At 36.0% G+C, this 23,822-nt stretch overlaps 2 protein-coding genes across 2 annotated transcripts; one reads left to right on the forward strand and one right to left on the reverse strand.

Moving 5' to 3' along the window:
• Positions 1-3,393: 3,393 nt before the first annotated feature.
• On the forward strand, positions 3,394-10,061 carry LOC103965386 (protein SRG1). The gene is made up of 4 exons (XM_009378442.3): positions 3,394-3,730; positions 4,599-4,846; positions 8,630-8,954; positions 9,655-10,061. The coding sequence occupies exons 1-4, from the start codon at positions 3,458-3,460 to the stop codon at positions 9,898-9,900; spliced, it is 1,092 nt and encodes a 363-aa protein (XP_009376717.1). The 5' UTR covers positions 3,394-3,457; the 3' UTR covers positions 9,901-10,061.
• A 4,486-nt stretch (positions 10,062-14,547) lies between these two features.
• On the reverse strand, positions 14,548-17,294 carry LOC125478484. Its single transcript, XM_048586666.1, has 3 exons — positions 16,922-17,294; positions 15,175-15,377; positions 14,548-15,024 (listed from the first exon to the last, which is right to left on the reverse strand). The coding sequence occupies exons 1-3, from the start codon at positions 17,292-17,294 to the stop codon at positions 14,548-14,550; spliced, it is 1,053 nt and encodes a 350-aa protein (XP_048442623.1).
• Between the last annotated feature and the right edge of the window lie 6,528 nt (positions 17,295-23,822).

Raw genomic sequence — 23,822 nt, forward strand, 5'->3', positions numbered from 1 at the left:
CTTGATGAATTGCTTCTTGTATGTTGCCTGTGTGATTAGATTTTTGGTATCCATTGAATATCAATTCGAAACAAGTTTTTCTAACCCGTGTAAAATTGGAACATTTGGGTCATTAAGCAGCAGTTTTTAAGCAAGGTTCTGCTAGTTTGAAAGCCTTTATATTTCATATTCTTTTGAGTTAAACAGCGAATGTCGAAGTGAATCTTAGGTTGATATGTTTTTTTGGAGCTAGGAAGCAGAAGATACATCAATTTTCTCTTCATTTCTTCCACGTACTAGGAAACAAGACATGGTTGGCAATGATAATCATTTCTTTGTTAAATGTTAATAATCCGTTTGTCTTTTGGGGCATGTTATGGATCAGAGATAAATGTGTGTTTGACTTTGATATATATTATATGTGTATATGAATTAGTTTATGGAACGTGTGCACTTTGTTAGTTTATGGTTGTGATATATATGTGTTTGATCAGTATATGAGATGAGATATATGAATATTATACATATGCTGAGCTCTGTTGTGATATATTATTATGCATTGTCAGGATGGACGGGTCTTGTAGTGGTAGTGGTAGCCAATCACAATCTACTAGTACACCTAGGACCTCGGATTCGAAACAACCATTGTTGTCACAAGGGGTGATGGGGGGGGGTCAAGTTGTTGCTCACACTTTCAATAAAAAAAGACTTGATATGAAATGTGTGAAGTGGATAATAAAAGCGGAGATGCCTTTTAGGATGGTTGATCAAGAGGACTTTAGAGATTGGATCCATGGCTTGAATCCAAAGTACGAGCTTCCAAATAGGCATAAGGTGGCGGTGGTGGTTTTAGAATTGTATTTTACAGAGAAGGGAAAAATCAAGAGTGTAGTTGATTCATCAACAAGGGGAAGGGGCCGAAGGGGCAAAAGGGAATGAACTTACTTAAGCTTCATTTTGGTTGCATGCACTTTCTTGCTTATAAATTATGTTTTGCTTTTGGTTTGTAACTTAATCTAAATTCATTCGGAAGTTTGGTTTGTAAAACTTAACTTATTTCATTTTGGTTGCATGCACTTTTAATTAACTAGTTTGGTAGACAATTGTGAACTTGAGCTTAACTTGTTAGTTGTTGCTTCCTTGATATGAAAATTGAAACAGGTGGTATTGTGAAACTGAAATTGTGATATTGTGGTGAAATTGTGAAACTGGAACAGGTGAGCTGCAAGGGCAGTGGGCTGCAAGCCTGCAATTGTTAACCTCTTTTTTTTTTTTTTTTTTTCTCTTCTCTTCTTCTTCTTCTTCTTCTTCTGATGAAAAATGGTTGGGTTTACTTGTTAAAGAGCTTAAAATTGTAAAAAGTTTTAAAAGCCCAACATTCTGGGCTTCAAGGCCCAATCCCTAAGTGACCCGAAAATCTCGAAACACTTTCGGGAATCCCTAATTTCAGGAAATTAATAGTTTCGGTTCGATTTTGGGATATCAAATCTCATCCGAAAATGTTTTAGTTTGAGATTCGGGTTAGGGATTTTGATTCGGGATTCCGACCCGAACCAGCCCTAGTCACAATTCATGAGCAGTATTGCTTCTGATCTAGTCAAGCTAAGTTTCTTTAATTTAAACAAGAAATATAAACCGTCACCGTGCGTAGTCAACCTCTCTAGAATTCTTATCCGCACTACTTTAATGTGAAGATGACAATGAACTCAGAAAAGTCCCCTAATCTAACAATAAAAGTCGCCATGGGCGGCCTAATCGGGCCCCCGACAGCAGATTTGACCAAGACTTTTCCTTATATAGTAGACATCTTGCTTGTTTCATAATTATGAGTTTAGAAATCGACTCTTTTATTGTTTTATCTTTTATTATTTATTAATTTTACTTATTTTAAATATTATTGTTTTAATTTAAATATATTTAAAAAAAAAATAATGAACGTACCCATCTATGGTCCTACTACGTGGACTCTTTTTTTTTTTTGATATCCAAATAGAAGAAGAGTAATTTAAATATTATGGAAACTTTATCCTTTGCATTCTCCCTTTATATGCGTAGAAGATTAATAATGCTTCAATGATTCTATCCTCTACAAGATCTTTACAGTGAGTTGGGAAAAAAAGTTGCAAACTAATGTTATTCTATTCTCTACAAGATCTTAGTTATAATGTAAATAGAGGCCTTTAAGGAAATGAATCTTAATTTTCTTTTAAAAAAAATAAGAATTAGTTTTGGGGATCACATTATATTGAACTTTAACGATTCGAACTGTCATTTTTCAAGGTTTATCTCATAGATCATTCTTGCAAAATATTAGCAAAATCAAAAATATTTGAGGCATCTAATTAATTTCAAAGAAATTGATGAACACTTTGTTCTCTATGAAACATTGAAACTCCATTGTGATAATTAAATATGCAAATGATTTCAGATTGAATTGAATTTTTGTAAGGACGATCTATGAATCGAGACCTACAAAATAGACCGTTTAAATTGTTAAAATTTAATGTAGAGTTGGACCTACAATTAATCCCCAATTTTTAGAAAAATTGAAAATCCCTTCTCTTAAAGTATTGTAAATTAAGAATAAAGCAACTACGTATGGTTCGTCCTTTTTTAGCCTTTTCTAGACATTGATACGTGTCATATCTAGTGATATGTTTTGTCTTATGAAGTCAAATACAACGAAATAGTTTAGTTAGATTGCAGGTAAAAAGACTAGGAAATTATTTTAAGAGATCCTTAAAAAATTTCTTCTCCAATTATATTCTCTAAGTTAGGAATTTTTTTTTTTTTGAACAAAAGATATTATCTATACTAATAGGGGGAAATGATAGGTTTAGCTTTACAATTGGCTAGCAATAATGTGGTTCAAACTCACATTTGATGAGAATCGAACCTAAAACCTTTCACTTACAAGTAAAGAGAAATATAATTAGACCGTAGTACTAAGTGACTCTGAATTAGGAAGTTATAATTGTGGACTAATATAGGTTCTCCTTTCTCACTCCTTAGATTCAGTAGCTCATAGTAGAATCTCTATCTCAAGAAGTGGATTGAAAGTGTGATTGGAAATGAACATTTTCAAATCCTCTCTAAACTTTAGCTAGATGCTCATTTAGGTAGTCCGCTGTAAATGCTCTAACTCATCATTTATGTAATATACAAATAGATAAGAATAATACTTTACCATTAAAATAGTCATTATTTTAATTATATATGAGGGAACCACGTGTCCTTTCTGAAGAGAGACAGACTATTCTAATCGGATCAAGATTCAAAGGTAGGTTGGTGACAGGTCCATATCACTACCGAGCTCATACAGAGAGTGAGGCACAAAGGAGAGTCTGTGACAAACCAACCTTTTGATCATCAGTCGTCGTCGTGGCACCAACACATCCACACACATAGTATTGTACACAGTATATATATATCATTACCAGAGACTATCTAAAACACCCATTACTTACAGCGAACGCAAATGCTAAGTATGGAAGAAAAGGCATTTGCAGGGAAGAGCTTGTACGGTGGTTCTCTTCCTGTTCCTAGTGTTCAAGAATTAGTACAGAAGCCAATACTCACAATCCCACCCAGATACGTGCAGCCTCTTCATCAAGAGATCATCAGTTCTGATCATCATGCTCATCAAATACCATCCATTGACATGCAGAAATTGCTTTCCCAAGAATCAACCATTTCTGAACCTGAACTAGCCAGGCTCCATTTTGCTTGCCAAGAGTGGGGTTTCTTTCAGGTAATTAAATTACCTAGCCTTTGCCACTTAAATCTTTCATCAAATAGTGCTGATTGTTTTTTGCCCACGAGTTCGAGGAATTTGCCGATGATCATTTAGTCTAGTATAATCTAGTCTTCGTTGGCGATATGAAGAGCAGTACATAACTATGTAATCATGTAATTATATATATATTTCACCTCAAGTTAAGCTTAATTAGTAGTCCACCTCTATATCAAACTTTCCCTTGATTTGTCGTTGGTTGAAATTCATGTTAGCAACAAGTGAGTCAAACTTAAAAACAGCCAGCCCACCCTTTTGGAAATTCATGGCTTCGACCTTTTGGTTATTTAAGGACCTTTTTTACGGATAAAACCATTTTAGGTATCAATCGAATGGGCTGATCTGAAAAATATTGAGGTTTCGTAACAAAATCAAGTGGTAATATGGAGTGTAGTTCAGTTACTATAAGAACATGTAAAGTCTCTTCTCTCCGATTTGGGATTCATACTGTCAACACCCTTACTCACGTGTGGTGAGTTTTCAAGCTTAACACATGAACAACACAAATTGGATAACCTGAAGTACATGTGGCCATTGGACTTTACATGTGAGACCGCCCCCTTACTCAGGTGAAGTATGGTGCAAACAGATGCCATGATGTGGAAGCCTAGGCATTAAGCTATAAATTAGGTTTCTACAAAAAAATTTCGTTAATAGGTTGCTACAAAATATATTTTAGTTTTTAGTTGTTCTTTTTCTTGGTTAACTTGGCTAGTTTCTAGGCCTAACCTATGTTTTTTTTCACCTGTCCTGCATACTAAATTTTAGAATTTGCTATTTCGTAGGTTTTTTTTGGCCATAGTATTCACTCTATATATTTTTACAGTTGGTAAACCATGGTGTGAGCTCTTCCTTGTTGGAGAAGATGAAGACAGAAACTCAAGAGTTCTTCAACCTACCCATGGAAGAGAAGAAAAAATTTTCGCAACAGCCAGGAGACATTGAAGGTTTTGGACAATCCTTTGTAGTTTCTGAAGACCAAAAACTCGATTGGTCTGACACTTTCGTCTTGACCACCCTTCCTGCCCAACGGAGGAGGCCTCATCTACTCCCAAAACTCCCTTCTCCTTTCAGGTCCTCTCGTGATTCCAAATAAATATGTTTGTCTATGATTTTGTGCAATATGAATGTGAATGCACGAATATATCGAAGAGTAATGTTATTTAGTAAAACAAAAAAACAAAAAATCTGATTTTATTTCTGACAATCTCTAGTTGAGTACTGACATAAGTGAGTGTAACATACAGACTTACTTCTATTAACACGTGTTACTAATGAAATCATTTTTATGTGTCTAATAATATTATTGATAGATATCAGTGCATTAGGGCATCTAGGTTATATTCATCCTAACATGATTTCCTATACTAAACTCAGGTGTCGAATTAGTTTTTTATATTGGTCCTTTTTATGAGGTAAAATATTGTTTCCAATCTTTTGAATCTATACGCATAGGTACGCTACATAATTCATAAAATGTATCCAGAACAATGAACTAGAATAGTACGTACCTATGTGTATATCATGATTATCAACATGGTGAAACCCTAATTATGGCACCAATATTTAATAAAACCATCATCGACATTAATCCAATTTTCTATTTTATATTTGAAAGACTAAAAACAATTTATTTTAGGGTGTTTTAGGGATACACCTAGGGCTGGTTCGGTATGGTATACCGAACCAAAACCCTTGTCCCGATTCTCAAACCGAAGTTTTCATGAATTCCAATTTCAAGACAGATCCCAAACCAAATTTTTAGGAATCCCTAAATAGTTTTTGGCTCATGTGTCAAAACAATCATAACAACATAGAAACTTCGTTTACAGCTAAGCAAATAGTTTTGGGCTCACGTAGCTAAAGTAGCAAATACACTCACGAATTCAGAGAAAGTCTCGGCAAAACATTCTGCTAGTACAACATTCATCGAAAAATAAAGAAAACTATCCTCCCCTAGAATCTCCAAGGCAAGAAACCAAACTCATTGGCCTAAATTCTCTCATGCCTATAAAGAAAGAGAGGGGACTGTAAGAAACATAGAATTCAAATATGGATGGTATCTTGCTAATAAAACAAATCTAATCCACCATGTTTTATGAAGGCTTTGTGGTTAAAAATTTCAAAAATTAATACTGTGAACTGATTAAAAAAATGAATTTATTTAAACTTGCCTTGCTAGCAATGTTGTTGGAAAAACAAAACCCTAGAATTCAAACGAAATGGAAAACCCCCAAATCCAAACCCTAGAATTCAAATGCCCAAATTAAAAACGAATTGAAGCTGCAAATAGACTTTACCACATCAAGATTACCAGACAAGGCTGGTCCAAAGATGTTTGAGGTTTTGGCCGACGTAAAAAAATGTGCCCTCATTTCATATAAAAAAATGTATGTTTTCACACGTAAGACATCGATAAAATTATATTTAGAAAAACACTTCAAACTCAGTAATTTAGAAACATGGAATAATTAATTTATTTTGTATCAAGAGAAGGAAACTAAAAAACTTTGGGCTTACAAGTAGATAGATTATGAGTTTTGTTTTCCATCTGAACTTTTAAAGTGTTTTTGTATAAATCGTGAGTTATTTTTTCTTATTTACTAACCTTGTCAATATATGACTAAAAAAATATTAATATTTTTAAGTCTTTAAGGATATGTATAAGTAATGAATGAACACTAAATTAAACCTTTTGATGACACGTAATATTATTTGCATATTTGATCTAAAAATTTAGTCTACGCATCACTCTTTGCTGAAGATTAGACTTGAATTGGAATGGCTATTTAAAAATAGCAACCTACATAGCTACTAACTAGTATATAAATTAACAACCAAACAAAAGTTTGTAAAAATTGAAAAAAAATAAACATGCACATAACATTTCGAACTTACGACCTCTCGTTAATTTTAAACAACAAAGACCATTGCTTCTAATTAAACTTCTTTATCATTTAGCCAAATTTTATAAATTTATACTGTTATGAAAAGAAATTTGTAAAAATTGGAATGTAAATAAACACACATGATCTTTTGAACCTAAGACCTCCTCATTCATTTTAAACAACAAAACCACTAGTTCTAGTTAAATTTCTTTGTCACTAAACCAAATTTTATAAATTTATACTCTTATAAAAACATATACAAATATACCACCTTAATAATTTTGGTGCCCCTAATTTTTTTGGGCCTCAGACGGTCGCCTTGCCTGCACTGGGCCTGGGCCGAGCCTGTTACTAGATGAAGACAAGAATATTACCTTAATGAAGAGAGAAATAGAAGGAAGCAAAGGTGGCTGTATTGATTATTAAATGCAGAGGAAGTTGTCAAATGCAAAAAGAAAATGGAAGACCGAAGTCTGGAAGTAATGAAAGAGTGAAAGAGTGGAGGTCGAGAGAGAGAGAGAGATTTGTGGGTCTGAACTGAAAGGAGTACAAGAGTAGGGAGGGAAGGAAGTGAAGGTGAGGTGAGGTCAGAGAGTTTGGCGGAGAGGTCAAAGAGTGAAGGTGAAGGTGAGGCTGAGTTTCATTTTGAATGAACGGCTGAGATTAATTCTCAACCAATCCAATGGCTTATAATATCTAAAACTATATATATTTTAACTTCAGTTTGGTTTGTGATTAGCGAAAAAATCGTGAGACTGATTCCCGTACCGAAAAGGTCGGGATCGGTACCAAAATTTTCGGGATTTCCGGTTTGGTTTCAGGAATTTTTTGGTACGGTTCAGAATTTTCGGTATTTTTTTTCCACCCCTAGATACACCCTTGCAACTACTATTTTATAGACAAAAAGCCACCTATGTTTAAATATTCAAATAAAATACAAATTTCATAAAGACAGCAATGTAGAAAAATAATTGACTATTATACAAAATAATTGCACCTTGTGCCACAATATCCAAATTACGCTCACTCTAATTAGAAAATAATTATGACATGTATTATTACCCTTAATAATTATGACACGTATTATTACCCTTAATATATATACACACGCACACTAGCATTTGCCTACACACTTTATGTGTAAGAATATATTTTTTTTTAGAAAAATGGGAAGGAGAGAAGGAGATAAAGAGAATGTGGGGGGGGGGGGATGTTTTTGTTTTAATTATTTTTTTTAATTTTGAATATTGGAGATATTTTAACATCACCTGTAGGTGACGTTTCAATAAAAAATAGTAAAATTTGGACCTATGAAATTACATAATTGCCCATCATTTTTTTTTTTGTGATAGAAGACTAAATAGTCTGACAAAGAGGGTTTTATTAATAGGTAGTTTAGATATAAATTATTTGCAGATAAATAGTGCTACAAATGCGTACAAAAATATTCTACCAATTAGTTTACCTATTTACAAATTGATGATGAGCAAATAACTTTTTTTTATAGGTAAATTATTTACATGTATTATTAAATATATTGAGCAATAGTAATATGCAATTGGCCCCTTATCACAATGGTGGAAATGAATTAAGCTCTTACATGATGGTGTGAGTTTGAACCCTATCGATGGCTAATCTAACAAAATCTATTTTTTGACAAAAAAAAAAAGCAACAATAATATGTATTGTCAAATAATTAATTTTTATTTTTATTTAAACTATAGGTAAATTATTTTTTAATACAAAATAACAACCCTTTATTATGTAGGTAGTTTATTTTGCATGCATATAAGGCACATTTTATTAGTATAAGATATATGTACAATTAATAAGTAAATTAATTTTGAATCAAACAAGATTGCTTTATTTTGTACGAAAATTATTTTGCATATATTGTAACATATTTTAGGCACCACTTATCATTGTAAGATATATGTACAAATAATTCACCTATATTTTTATAATGCAGAGAGACTTTAGAAACTTACTCATTGGAACTGAAAAATCTAGCCATGACTATCCTATCACAAATGGAAAAAGCTTTGCAGATGGAAACCAACGAAGCGACCAACATATTCGAAGGTGCATTGCAAGCGGTGAGGGTGAACTATTACCCTCCGTGTCCTCAGCCGGGGAAAGTCATCGGTCTGACCCCTCACTCTGATGGTGGAGCTCTCACCATCCTCCTACAAGTCAATGAAATGGATGGCCTCCAAGTAAAGAAAGATGGGATTTGGGTTCCTGTGAAGCCACTACCAGATGCATTTATTGTGAATATTGGAGACGTTCTAGAGGTAGTGATTTTCACTGATAACTTTATCCTTTTGAATATCATCTTGCTCGATACGTAGATGAAAACGTTATCCAACTGTCATTTTCATACCATTGACCATCAGGTGATCAATTCTTTCTTAACTACATATAGTTCATATTCAAAATTAATTTACACCGTTACGTAGAAAAATATTTGGTAAAAAAGAATTTTACTCCAACATTACTCAGTACCAATTTTATAAGTGTATATAAAGAGTGTAGTGTTGCGAACAAGAGTTAGTTGAGTTAGTAAGAATCGTTCTCTTTGTTAGACCAAGACTTAAGTTTGAGTCTCACTGCTAGTAATCCCTCTTGGTGAGCGATTTGTAAAAACAAAAGAAAAAAAGGCTAAAGCCCCCCCCTATGAGTCCTCAAAAAGGCATGTGGTATGCCTTGGACCTGGAATAGGTAGTCTCCCTGTGCTCTAAACTTTTTGTTACCGAAAAAAAAAGAATTTAGGGTTATCCATGTCATGTTTACTGGCTATGTTGTTAAGCATGTGAATCTTTCACACATAGCTTAATCTTCAATAACTTTTTACTGCGTGCGTGTGTCCTATATTTTGTGAGAGATGTGTTGAACAATTATTTCAAACAAAAGCTTGATCCTTAATAATTTATACCTATTGCAGCTGTTGCCTTTTATTTTTTGTGTTTAAATATATGCATGTATGCGTGGCAGATTATAACAAATGGGACGTATCGTAGCATTGAACATCGTGCAACTGTGAACTCTGAAAAAGAAAGGCTCTCAATCGCCACATTTTACAACCCCGGAGTTGATGGTGAAATCTGCCCGGCCTCTAGCTTGATCACTGAGCAAACACCTGCAGCATTTAAAAGGCTGAGTGTTAAAGAATATTTCAAAGCATTTTTTCAACGTAAGCTTCATGGAAAGTCTTTTCTTGACGAGTTGAGGATTAAGTGATGATGTTAAGCAGTACAGAAATTACTCTGAAGAGAATAAAAAGGTTTATGTAAATTTCTGAAAGGAATAAAAAGGTGTATGTTGTAAAATTAATATTGCCCAAATGATGTCTTAATTGTCAGAAATTATCATCTAATAATAAGTTTGGACACCATTCTCTAGTTGTTATCATGAAACAAATCTGAAGTAATACTAGGGAGATTATAATTTTGTATTATATTAGTGTATTATCTTATGTGACAAGTGATGCATACAACCAATATCCAATAAGATAAATTAATTAATAGGCATGACATGTACACATTAATTACCACATTAAATGGTACACTAATGGTTAAAAAATGCGATCTCTCAAAAAAATATTGACAAACTATAGTTATCTTTTTTTTTTTTTTTTTTTTTTTTAACTTTTCTTGGATATGATGCTTAATTTATTAAGAAAACTAACGAAAATTTCAAAAAAAATTTTGTTTTAATGAAAAGGGACAAATAAAAGTGTAGTGAATAGTACCCAGTAAGGGTAAAAATGTGGTTTTTCGTTAAAAGTGAACAGTATCGGGGAATGTTTCGTTAAAACTCCATAATTTATTTGACAAACTTATAGTTGAAAACTTTGACAGTGAGTGCATCACAATTAATTTATTACTTAAACATCCCAAATTTTAAAGGGAACTTTAATGAAAAGCTCCTGGTACTGTTCATTTTAACAAAAAATCACATTTTTACTCTATAAAGTCAATCTTGGTACTATTCACTTACAACACCTTTTTGTCATTTTCATTAAAACTCAAAATTTTCAAGCAATTTTCATTAGTTTTCCTAATTTTAAAAGGGCATGAAATTGTTACATATTCCATCACTTTACAACACTTATCACGTGACCTAAGACTAACACTATTATGTAACCAAGTTCCCAGAAATATCCTCATTACACTCAAGTTTCTGCACTCAAGCTAGTTCAATAATTCCACGTCTCTATCTAATTGAAGGTCTTAAAGTCTTTGATCAAATCGTTTACACTACAAAGTAATATGCTCTACGGTACCGTTTGATATGCAGACGGGATGAAACGGAACGGAGGTTCCATACTACGTTTGGTGTACGTTTTGGTCGGAATGGAATGAAGGATTAAAAGACAATCGTACCCATCCACTCCTACGAGTTCGACCTTACTTGAGCCACCGCCAACGGGTTCAACATCATCCCTCACATCTTCCGCCTAATCCTTGTCGTCCTATCCCTCGAGCGACAACGTCGGCCACGTCCTGCAAGTGGGGTGGTCTTGAGGTTTTCATGGCAGAGGGCAACGGTCTTGTCGTGGGACTAGCAGGGAGGAGGGAGGCTGCAAAAGGAAGGTAGGGTTGGGTTTAGATTGGTTTACTGGGATTGGGTTAGCTTAGGTTGCTGGGTTTGTGGTGGAGGAGGAAGAGGCTATAGGAGAGAGGGAGGTTATGGGAGTGAGAGGGTAGAAAGTGAAATTAATGAAAAAAGGAGGGGTATTATTGTCCAAAAAGTTATAATTTTGTGTTCCAAGGGCTGAAACAAGTCGTTCTAGGGGGAGGGTGGCACAAAAAATTGACTAAAATCCGTTTCACGGGACAACACATCCTAGGAAAATTGGTGCACCAGACGTTGGACGAGTGCGTCCCATCTCACTGCGTTCCATCCATCCCACGTACCAAATGGTACCTAATGGATTACACTAGTACTATCACCTCATCGCGTGTCATGTAACGGATTTGACCCAAACTAAATTCGAGCAGGTGACATTTCATTTTACTTTTAAGAGCAAAAAGTAATACTTCCCGTTCTCCCAAACTAAAATAAACAATTTATTATGATTTCCTTCAAATAACCTGAAAATGAAATTATAAAGGTTCCAAAATCCAGAATAAAGGTAGAAAACATCTAATGTGCACAATGTTGTCAAAATAGCTACAAAACATTTAGTGTTTTCTAAAATGAACAAAAATCTTGTACAGCTCTTCAAATATACACCAAAACATGTGTCAACTTCTCACCCAAGCTGCTGAAACGGAAGGGAAAAAGGGTGAGTTGCAAAGCTCAGTAAGCAACGTTATCTTCAATGAAATTATTCGAATGCATAGTCAAAGGAGATGGATTCAAGAGCTGCAATAGAATGGACACAAGAATCCAATGAATTAATAACAATACAAATAGCTTCTGTAATTCCTCATCAGTTGGTTACGTGGCTTTATCCGACTGATCATAGGTCCAGACTCCTTCACAAAGAAGGCATAAATACTATGATTCAGACGAACTGAATCAACCACAAGTTCAAATGTTATTCGACGTACGACTACAAACGCTTTGAACAATGAAAAAAAAGGCAATGATATCTGAGCGAATAATAAAAAAAGGTTCAAATGACAAAGAAGACAACTGAAAACCGAAATAAAGCTCAATAACAATGTAGCATAGAGATTAAGAAAGATGGAAGCAAAGCAAACAAGACAAAGAAACTTACTTGATTCACTATGTTCCAAACTATGAAATCCAGCAGCTAATGTAAGAATAAATTTGAACAGTTTATCAATCTAAAGAACATGGATACAACCAATTAAATCACAACTTCATTTAACCAAGAGATGAATTCATACATGAGAAAGACTCGAGAACTTACCTGCAGAATTGGAACCAGATGAAGAAGCCATTGCGACTTCACAGCTTGCAGCCTTCTCCTCTTTAGCAAGGCACAATGGTTCTTCCAAACAATAGGACTCAGAATGCTATGAACCGCATCTTGCAAGAGCAGTGGCATAAGTCTCTTACAGTAACCCTTTTGTCATTCCCTATCAGAATAGATATAGGATTCGAACTCCATGATTGATACAACATATCAATCCTAAACGTGTTCTATTACTGAGTTTTAATCTCACAAGGTTACTCAGAATCTCTCAATACTTATTCCACAAGGAAACCAAATAAGTTGAAGCTTTTGACAAAGACTTTTCCATATCAATGTTAGACACAAGAACTAATTCCTTCCACAATTCATACTCATAAACTTACATTTTCCCACTTGGGTATGAATTTGCAAAACCAGTCTTTTAAGATTTATAGAAGTGATCACCAAGTCCAAAAATCAACAAGCTCACAATCACACACCAGAATACATTTCAAAATATGGAATTCAAGAATCTAAACTGTACAACACAGAATTGATCCAACAATCACAGCATATCTGATCTGTACATTCATTTGAATCAATATTAGAGTAATACCAAAACATTACTCCCATTGATATTAACCAACTTCATAACAGAATAATAATTATCAGAACATATATATCAAACTCAATAGTATAATAACAACTTATAAAGAATGCAACATAAAAATCCAAAACGATTTTCTAGCAATCTTAACTATTATTAAACAAATTTGTCTTTTGTAACAATTAATCACATAATTGGAAAAATTGAACACTTGTTAAAAACCAAAAATAAACTAACAACTAGATAAGCATAACTAAGCCAACTAGACTAACTTAGTTCTGGGAATCTTCAAGCTCATCGTTGCCATGTTCTAACTGAACAAAAGCAACTATCTTCAAGCCTTTAAACATTATACTCCCACTGATCAAAAGACTCCAAAACTCCCATCTTAGTAACATGAACACATTATTTGGCAAGGCCTTGGTAAGAGGATCTGCAATCATCATACTAGTAGACAGATATTGTATATCAATTTCCCCTTTTTTTTAACCGTCTCTCTTACCTTGAGAAATTTCACATCCATTAACCTCGAGGCTGAAGTTCTTTTGTTGTTCTTCGAGAAAAACACAGCAGTATTATTATCGGTTCTTTAACTGATTCTACTAGCTTCATATCAACTATCAAGTTCCTTAACAAAACTGCTTGCTTCATCCTCTCAAAGCATGCCACAAATTCAACTTCCATTGTTTAAGTAGACACTATAGACTGTTTAGCACTTTTCCATGAAACAACCCCTCCACTTAACTTGAAAATATATCCTCCAGTCGATTTTCTTTCATCTATATCCCCTGCAAGATCTGAATTAATGTGGCCAACTAATTGCAAATTGGTTTTTTGTTCATAAACCAACATGAAGGCTTTATTCTTCTGCAAATACCTCAATACTTTCTTTGCAACCACCCAATAAGACTCTCTTGGATTTGATTGAAATATTCCCAAAAGTCTAATAATAAAGGCTAAGTCAGGTCTAGTACAAATATTGGCATACATGAGACTGCCAACCAATGAAGCATATGGTTTTAACTTCATGAGCTTGGTTTCTTGTTCATTCTTAGGACATTGATCTCAAGAGAATTTGTCACCTTTGTTAACTGGAACCTTAGCCTTGTTGCAGTTTTCCATATTGAATCGATTGAGTACTCTCTCAATGAAACCCTTCTGAGATAAACCAAGAAGCCTTTTATTTCTGTCCCTGATAATCTCAATACCCAAAACATAATGAGTTTTACCAAGATCCTTCATTTCAAAATTCTTACTGAGCATACCTTTTGTATCTTTCAACATTTAGATATCCAAACTTGCCAACAAGATATAATCAACATATAAGACAAAAAAAACGAATTTCGAGCCTTTAACTTTAAGATAAATGCAATCATCCATCTTGTTTTCAAAAACCTTGTGAAGTCACCACCTAATCAAACTTTAAGAACCATTGTCTTGAAGCTTGCTTTAATCCATAAATTGACTTGTTCAGTTTGCAAATCATATTTTCTTTCCCCCTTTCAACAAATCCAGGAGGTTGAGTCATGAATATTTCTTCATCGAGCTCACCATTCAAGAAAGCAGTCTTGACTTCCATTTGGTGTAATCCCAGATCAAAATGGGCAGTCAAGGCCATTATAACTCTCAAAGAATCCTTTGAAGATACTGGGGAAAAAGTGTCTTTATAATCAACCCCCTTTCTTTGTGTAAACCCTTTTGCAACTAATCTAGCCTTGTATCTTTCAATCCTTCCTTCAGCATCCCTCTGGGTCTTGTATACCCATTTACAGTCAATAGTCTGAACTTTAGCTGGCAAGTGCACCAAGGACCGAACATTGTTTTTCTGCATTGAATCAAGTTCTTCTTGCCTTTGCCATAGAACTACTTGAAGGCTCTTCATTGCTTGCTGAAAGGTCACAGGATCATAGATATCACCATAGTCAAAATCTGCCTCTTGAAGATACACATAGTCTTTTGAGATTGCAGGTTTTCTTATTCTGCTAGATTTCCTTGGTTATGGTTGTTCCAACAAGTTATCAGTGTGTTGATCACTAACATTATGATCCAAATCGAACTGAGTCATTTCTTGAGTTTCAGTACTTGGATTGTTATTTTGAATAAGATTCTCCGGCACATCCATCATGTCTTCATCAAGATCAGAATTAATGGTGTTGGATTTCTGAAGCAAAGGTACTTGAGTATAATTAAGTTGTGAAGTATCAAAATCCGACTGCACCATTTCTTCAAATTCAAGGCTGTCTGGAACCATATCAGATACATCTTCATCTTCTAAAAATATGGCATTTAAGTTTCTTGTATTCTTGTGTGTGCCTAAGTGCAATAGAACTTAAAACCCTTTGATTTTTCTAAGTATCCAATAAAGAAACATGTAGTGGTTTTGGATTCCAATTTCTTCTCACTTGGATTGTAAAATCTTGCTTCTGCTTTGCATCCCCAAACATGAAAATGATTGAAGCTTGGCAGTTGGTCATTCCATAATTTGAATGGTTTTTTTGGCACAGATTTAGATGGCACCCGATTTAAGATGTAATTTGCTGTCTTCAATGCCTCACCCCAAAGAAAACCAGGAAGTTTTGATCTTGAAATCATACTTCTCACCATCTCTATTAATGTCCTATTTCTCCTTTCTGCCACTCCATTCTGTTGTGGTGTTCCAGGAGTGGTATATTGTGCCACAATCCCTTGACTTGCCAAAATATTCCCTTCCTCTATCCGATCTAACAATTTTAATCACATGATTTAACTGTTTCTCAGCTTCACTTTTAAAGAATTTAAAACAACCAAGGACTGGTGATTTCTCACGAATAAGGAAAACATAACTGAATCTTAAGAAGTCATCAATAAAGTTCACAAAATAGGTATTCCCACAAATGGTTTTGATAGGAAAAGGGCCACAAATATCTGTGTGTGTGATCTCAAGCAAACTAAGACTTCTTTTAGCATCTAACTTCCTAACATTAGTCATTTTGCCTTTCATACAATCAATACACTCAAATGTAGTTTTATAATCTATGGTAGGAATTAATTGTAATCTTGATAATTGAAAGATTCTTTCATTAGAAATGTGTGCTAGGCTCTTATGCCAAAGCATGAATGTTTGATCAAAATTATGCATTCTTTTAGTTGCAGTAGTCAAAGCATGCAAATTTTCAATTTCAACAATGCATTGCAACTTCCAAAGATGATCAAATAAAATTGCTTTTCCCTGTATTAAACCTTTTTTGAAAAATTTTATACTCTCATCACTGCCCTTAAAGGAATACCCTTGTTTTACTAGTTTTGATGCTGATACTAAATTTCTCCTCATTTTAGGTACGTATAACATATCATCCCAGTGACCGATTTCAAGTTTACAGTCCCTATAGATTCAATTGCCACTTTGGTTCCTTTCCCAACGAAAACATTAAAACAGTTTGTTTTCTTTTGCTCTTTAAAACCATGCAGAGAATTTGTGATATGCACAGATGCACAAGTATCAAACCACCAAAAATCAGTAGGAATATCAAATGACATTTGACTCCTCACACACATAGACATCCGTTCTTCCTTTAGATCTCAACCAATCCTTGAAAATTTCACAATCTTTTCTATAGTGACCTTTGGTTTTGCAATGATGACATCTAACCTTTTCAATATTTTTGTTTTTCACCTTAAATTTATTAGACTTAGAGGAATTAGAATTTTTAGCAGGTATCATATATTTATCAAAAGTCTGAGGTTTAGAAATTTTATCTGAATTTGCCTTCTTCTTTCCCTTTGCAGATTGCACAAAATTGACAAACTCAGGTTCTTTGCTTTTTTCTTGCTTTTATCGATTCTCCTCTTGCACACAGTGACAATCAACTCATCCACGATCCAAGTTTTGTCTTGAGTGTTGTAAGATACCTTGAGTTGGCTATACTTTTGTGGCAGGGCTTGTAATATCATGAAAATTAGTTGCTCTTCACAAATGTTGACATCCATGGAAGTGAGCTTCTTGGCTGCATCAGTCATCCTCATAATACGATCTCTGATTGAGCCTCCACCTTCAAATTTGTAAGAAGTTAAGAGAGATATGTGTTGAGCAATTTCAGCTTTCTCAGATTCCCTAAATTTATTCTTAATGGCCTGGAGACAATCCTTAGCAAGAGCAAATTTCTTGATTCCCCCACACATGGTGTCTGTCATTCCACTTTCTAAAGCCACCTTGTTTGCTCTAGTCTATCTTCCAAACTCAGTCTTCTCGGCTTTGGTACTTTTATCAATCAAAGCTTCAGGTTGTGGATTGTCAAGGGCAATGTCATACTCATTCTGTGACATCCCACATCGCCCAGGGGTGATCCTTAAATGTTTATTCCCATTCCTACCTAGCACGAGGCCTTTTGGGAGCTCACTGGCTTTGGGTTCTGTAGGAACTCCAAAGTTAAGCGAGTAGCGCGCGAGAGCACTCCCAGGATGGGTGACCCATCGGGAAGTTCTCGTGTGAGTTCCCAGAAACAAAACCGTGAGGGCGTGGTCGGGGCCCAAAGCGGACAATATCGTGCTACGGTGGTGGAGCGGGCCCGGGAAGTGGTACCACCCGGGCCGGGATGTGACACATTCAGTGTCAAGAGCAATTCAATATCTCTTCTTCATTTCTTATAATTGCTTCCACCAGTGAGTATTGGCATTGCTGCTAAATTTAGTGTCTTGAGTGAAACTGCATAATTGATAAATAAAATCAGAACTATGAACCCTTTTAAAGATTCCTGACTTCCATCTTTTTCACCATTAAAATTTAGCTCATTGAATCAATTTAGTCATATATATATATATATATATATATATATATATATATATATATATATATATACACTTGAGTTTAATGATATATATAGAGTAAACAATTACAATGAAATCCACAAACAACACTAATTGTTCTAACTGCATACTATTTGTCATATTTCTGCAGAAGTGGTTAGCACCGATTGTACAATATAAGACAGTAAGACAAAACTTATTTGATTTATTTCTTATTAGTTATACCAGCGAAAACAATTTGTAACAATCTATGCAACCGTTCAACTCAAAACTTTATTGACATCCAAGGTAATCAGAAAATACAGAACATATTCAAATTTTCCTTTTAGCATGACAGTATGCAGAACAAATTTAAAATTGAAAACTCAGGTGCAAATTAAATCAGAATTCATATCTTTATTCAAGAAGTTTGAAAGACTTATTGTTCGACATTAGAATCATTCTCGCAATATGGAATAAGGAAAGGGAAAGAGAACAAAAAGAAAACTCATCTCGAAGAACACAAACGGGACAGCAATCCCAGATTTGTAATTAAAACGACACCATATTTTTTATTTTTGTTTTTTTTAATTATATATATATATACACACACACACACACATATATATAGACGGCCATATTTATAAACGACACCGTTTTATTTAGCTTCGAATTCTTTGAACCCTAGCGTGCAGCTTGTGTCCCAGATGCAATGGTTTTCATGGAGGGTTGAACTTAATGGTTAGAATCCAAGGCTCTGATACCACATGTAAGAATAATCTCGAACAGTTCATCAATCTAAAGAACATGGATACAACCAATTAAATCACAACTTCATTTAACCAAGAGATGAATTCATACATGAGAAACACTCAAGAACTTACCTGCAGAATTGGAACCAGATGAAGAAGCCATTGCAACTTCACAGCTTGCAGCCTTCTCCTCGTTAGCAAGGCACAATGGTTCTTCCAAACAATAGGACTCAGAATGCTATGAACCGTATCTTGCAAGAGCAGTGGCATAAGCCTTTTACAGTACTCCTTTTGTCATTCCCTATCAGAATAGACTTAGGATTCGGACTCCACGATTGATACAACATATCAATCAAAAACGTGTTCTATTACTGAGTTTTAATCTCACAAGGATTACTCATAATCTCTCAATACTTATTCCACAAGGAAACCAAATAAGTTAAAGCTTTTGACAAAGACTTTTCCATATCAATCTTAGACACAAGAACTGATTCCTTCCACAATTCATGCTCATAAACTTACAGCTAACACTTACACTAGGTTTCTCTCAAACTCCAATCTCTTAGTTGTGGTTCTGTAATAAGCAAAAATGGGTTGAGAGAAGAAAAATGTGTTAATAACAAGGAGACAACTTTCTTTAAGCAGGCGGTGGAAGGTTACTTCAGCTGTGGTTTTGCTTGCCAAGAAATGGCTGCTTACTTCGCTTTAAGCAAAGTGCAAACTTGTTATGAATTAGGAACAATTTATGAATTAGGAAGTGAGCCATATATGATATATCTTAGCTATAAAATATTGATAATTAACAATAATATGAAAGAGGAAATATCATCTTTACCATTTTAAACCAATCCCTTTCTACACTCTCTATTCCCTTTCTTCCACCATTTGACCCATTTCAATTTTCTCTCTTTTTCTATCCTGACAAATATGACTAACGATCCTATTATCCCACCACCAAACCCCAACCATCTAACTAAATTCCCCCACTCTCTTTTTGTTTGAATTTGTATTCTCCCACATGCTACAAACCAGCCCCCTCCTCCTCCCCACTCTTTCCTTTCAGTTTCCTTTTTCACTCTCATCCCTTGATCTCACCTTCTCTCTTATCAACCCAACCCTCAACCCTTCGAATTATTCAACGCACACCGTCTGTGTAGTGGGGAAGCTTCTGCTGCTCATGGAGTGCATGCTGCAACTTCCCCAGCTGAGTATGGCGTAACGGCTGTTGCGTTGCGGTGGCATAGCATCGGCACATCGCAACGGAAAGACATTACAGTCAATTGTTAATTTCATTCATTCAAGCGAAAAGACATTGCTTTGATTTATTAAAGCCAAAAGACATAACAGTCAATTGTTAATTCCATCCTATGGCTAAAGCCATATGATTGCTTGTGTTGTGTGGGTGCGCACATGTGTGATGTGTATGTGTAATTGAAAGAATCCATGTCAATTTGCATGCGTTATCAGTTGTCTGCGAGTGTTGTTATCGGCTATTTTATGTTTCAGAATTCGATGCTTGGAATTTTTCTAGCCGGTCAGCACTTCGGAAACCCTCTAACTGCAGTACCATGTTGTCTGCGAGTGTTGTTATCGGCTATTTTATGTTTCAGAATTCGATGCTTGTAATTGTTCTAGCCGGTCAGCACTTCGAAAACCCTCTAACTTGTAAGATCCCACATTACTCAGGGGAGTGATCCTTATATGTATATTCCCATCCCTGACTAGCACGAGGTCTTTTGGGAGCTCACTGGCTTCGGGTTCCATGGGAACTCCGAAGTTAAGTGAGTAGCGCACGAGGTCACTCCCATGATGGGTGACCTATTGGGAAGTTCTTTTGTGAGTTCCTAGAAACAAAACCGTGAGGGCGTGGTCGAGATCCAAAGTGGACAATATAGTGCTACGGTGGTGGAGCGGGCCCGGGTTGTGATGAAGGCCCGAGCCGGGATGTGACAATTTGGTATCAAAGCTTAACCTTAGCTGCATTGTGCCGACGAGGAAGTCGGGTCCCTAAGGGGGTTGGATTGTAAGATCCCACATTACCCAGGGGAGTGATCCTTATATGTATATTCTCATCCCTACCTAGCACAAGGCATTTTGGGAGCTCACTGGCTTCGGGTTCCATGGGAACTCCGAAGTTAAGCGAGTAGCGCGTGAGAGCACTCCCATGATGAGTGACCCATTGAGAAGTTCTCGTGTGAGTTCTCAGAAACAAAACCGTGAGGGCGTGGTCGGGGCTCAAAACGGACAATATCGTGCTACGGTGGTGGAGCGGGCCCGGGATGTGGTGGGGGCCCAAGTCGGGATGTGACATAACTGCAGTACCATGTACTATTTCTAGCGTTTGTCATTCAATCTTGGGTACTACCTTGGCAGCGTATGTCGGAATTTATTTCCATACGTAGTAGCTATGGACAGTTTGATTTGCACTTTTTGGTGCTAGTCTGTGAATAAGTTGAACATGTATTGGTGGGTTATACCTCTATTAGAGAGATTATGTAAATGTGGTATGAAAAATGTGATAAGTGTAACACTACTTGTTTTTATTTTTCTTTCCTATCTTATGTCTGGTCCACGCCATTTCCGTTCTTTTATTTTGCCTATGATAGCCTCTATATCGGACAAGAAAAGTTACAAATAGTCCAATCCATAAGATTGAATTGGGGAACAAGGGAACTATTACACAACTTTATCCAATTTATCTCATTTACATCTACAAAGTTTAGATCGAAAGATTTTAATTTTCGGCTTATCGTTGTACAAAAAAAAAAAAAAAAAAACTCCTAGTCATTTTGAGAGAAAACTTCTCTCAAATCGTAACCCAACGCCCAAGCCCAACAACAAAGCCAGACCTCTCACCCAAATAATTCTGGTACCAAAATTCCCCCAACCAAAAACTTAAATACCCCACCAAATTCAAATATTGGCTACTAAAACTCAAATAAAAACGAAGGCTCGTAACTTTCAAAGTTCCCACAACAAATCTAGTTTATTCCCCCAACCAAAAACTTAAATACCCCACCAAATTCAAATATTGGCTAATAAAACTCAAATAAAAACGAAGGCTCGTAACTTTCAAAGTTCCCACAACAAATCTAGTTTGTTCGTCTAATATTTCAATTCAAGTCCATAATCTCTAATCCTAAATCAAAACCTCAATACATATCAAACTCTCTCAATCAATCTTCCCACCAAATCATTTTGCCCATTTTTATTTGCCCAAAAACCAGACCAACAAATGGATCAGAGATTCCATGGCCCACCTCATTTCAAGAGATTCAGACTCATGTAGCAGCAGCAGAAGGATGCCTTTTTGTCCTTTTTGCACATTTCGGGGAAAAAAAGGAAAGGCACCTAGTGACCAACTCGTTCTCCCTAACCTTGTCACCTCCGCCACTGCCATCTCACCTATTCTGTGCCTGCCAAGAAAAGGGTTTGGGCGTTTCAGCCCGATTTGTTCCCCAGAGAGCCCCTTTCGACATTGGACCTTAATGTCGAGTACAAGTTGCCTTTTGGGTCAGAGCCGGAAGAAGAGGTGGTGGGGAAAATGGAGGGTAAATCTGAAAATTGCTGCAAAGAAAATATCGAGATTACCCAAGACCAAGAAGAGAGAAGCCAAGAAATTGCAGGGGATGAAGAGTGCAATGAAGAAAAAATGATGGGTTTTTTTGTGTGCTGTTTGTCAGAGCACAAATGGAGATCCATCAGATCCAATTGTGTTTTGTGACAGGTGTGATTTGATGGTTTATGCCTCCTACTATGGAAATCCCCTCGTAAAGGTATCTGAAAGGCGATTGGTTCTGTGCCAAATGCGCATTTTCTGCTGTGCATTCCCAATCCATTGAGTCCTGGTTCTTGTTATTTGTGTCCTGTCAATTGAGGGGTAATTGACACGCCCCGACCCCGATATTCCCCGAATACCAGGATAGGCACGTGCTGGCCGACACCCGAGGGTGACGAAAGCCATTTGTTAAGTGCAAATGCTGAAAACAAAGGATAAATAAGATTTATAAATATAAAAGGATAATGAATATGCAAATAAGGACCGTGTTCAGAGCACACCACTAATCTAGAACACTAAAAGAAAATAATATAAAATTGAATGAAACAAGAGAGTGGGTCCTACACCGAGAGGACTCGAAGATGCCGATGCGGAAGTGCCTGGACGTCGGGATTGTATGCCTCGATTCTAAGTCCTGAAGGGGGCGCAAAACAAACATGAGTGGACCAAGTTGATATATATATAATAAAACAGTTATCAACATACTAACCCCCAGGTTTTATGAAAACACATATATATAATGATAAACATAGGTTTTCCGAAACCTAGCATGTCGTGCAGTATCTCAAATCATAATTCGCATAAATAATAAACACTAGTGAATGTCCGATATAACACTTCAGGCCCCATGCCGGCTCCCCGTCTCTGAGCACACAGTCAGAGGAAAATACACTTCAGGCCCCTTGCCGGCTCCCCGTCTCTGAGCAGACAGTCAGAGGAAAACACACTCCAGGCCCTATGCCAACACCAAACCGTCGCCCGGGACGGACCGGATCTATCCCTACATCCCGTAGCGGAAAGGACCACTAGGTAGGTATAAAACCAGTGAACATACATATATTGAAAATCAACTTCATAGTATAAAGTCATCCATCATCTATACTATAAAGAAGTGTTCTAAACATGTTCTAAATATCATATCGTCATCCATCAGATATTCTATAAGAACATGGGTTATAGGAAAAATAGTAATAATTCAAACTAGCCTTAGTAAGCATATTATCTCAAAACGTTTCATAAAACATAATCGTAAAGTCATGCTTTTCTGTGTATGCAATTCTACCATTAAAACATGCATTTTTAGAAGGGGTCCACTCACAGTACTTCGCCGTCGAAAAGCCACGCCATCTAGCAAAGAAGGAAACGCCACAGATAATCGCCCCTAAGCACATAAACGGTACATTTAGTCAAACTCTACTCAAACGGTTGAATTTGGGAAAACGGACATCGGAAACGGGTTCAGGACGTCGAAATTAGCCTAGGAGGGGTCCCGCACGAAAACCCAAAAAGTCAACCCCCGAGGTCAAAGTCAACGCTGACCGTTGACCGGGTCAACGGTCAACGGGTCACTGGTCACGGGTCATGGGTTTGGGCTTTAGGGTTTTGGGTTTGGGT

The sequence above is a fragment of a genome, unplaced genomic scaffold, assembly GCF_019419815.1.
Source record: "Pyrus x bretschneideri cultivar Hongxiangsu unplaced genomic scaffold, Pyrus_bretschneideri_v1 Contig25, whole genome shotgun sequence".
Lineage (NCBI taxonomy): Eukaryota > Viridiplantae > Streptophyta > Magnoliopsida > Rosales > Rosaceae > Pyrus > Pyrus x bretschneideri.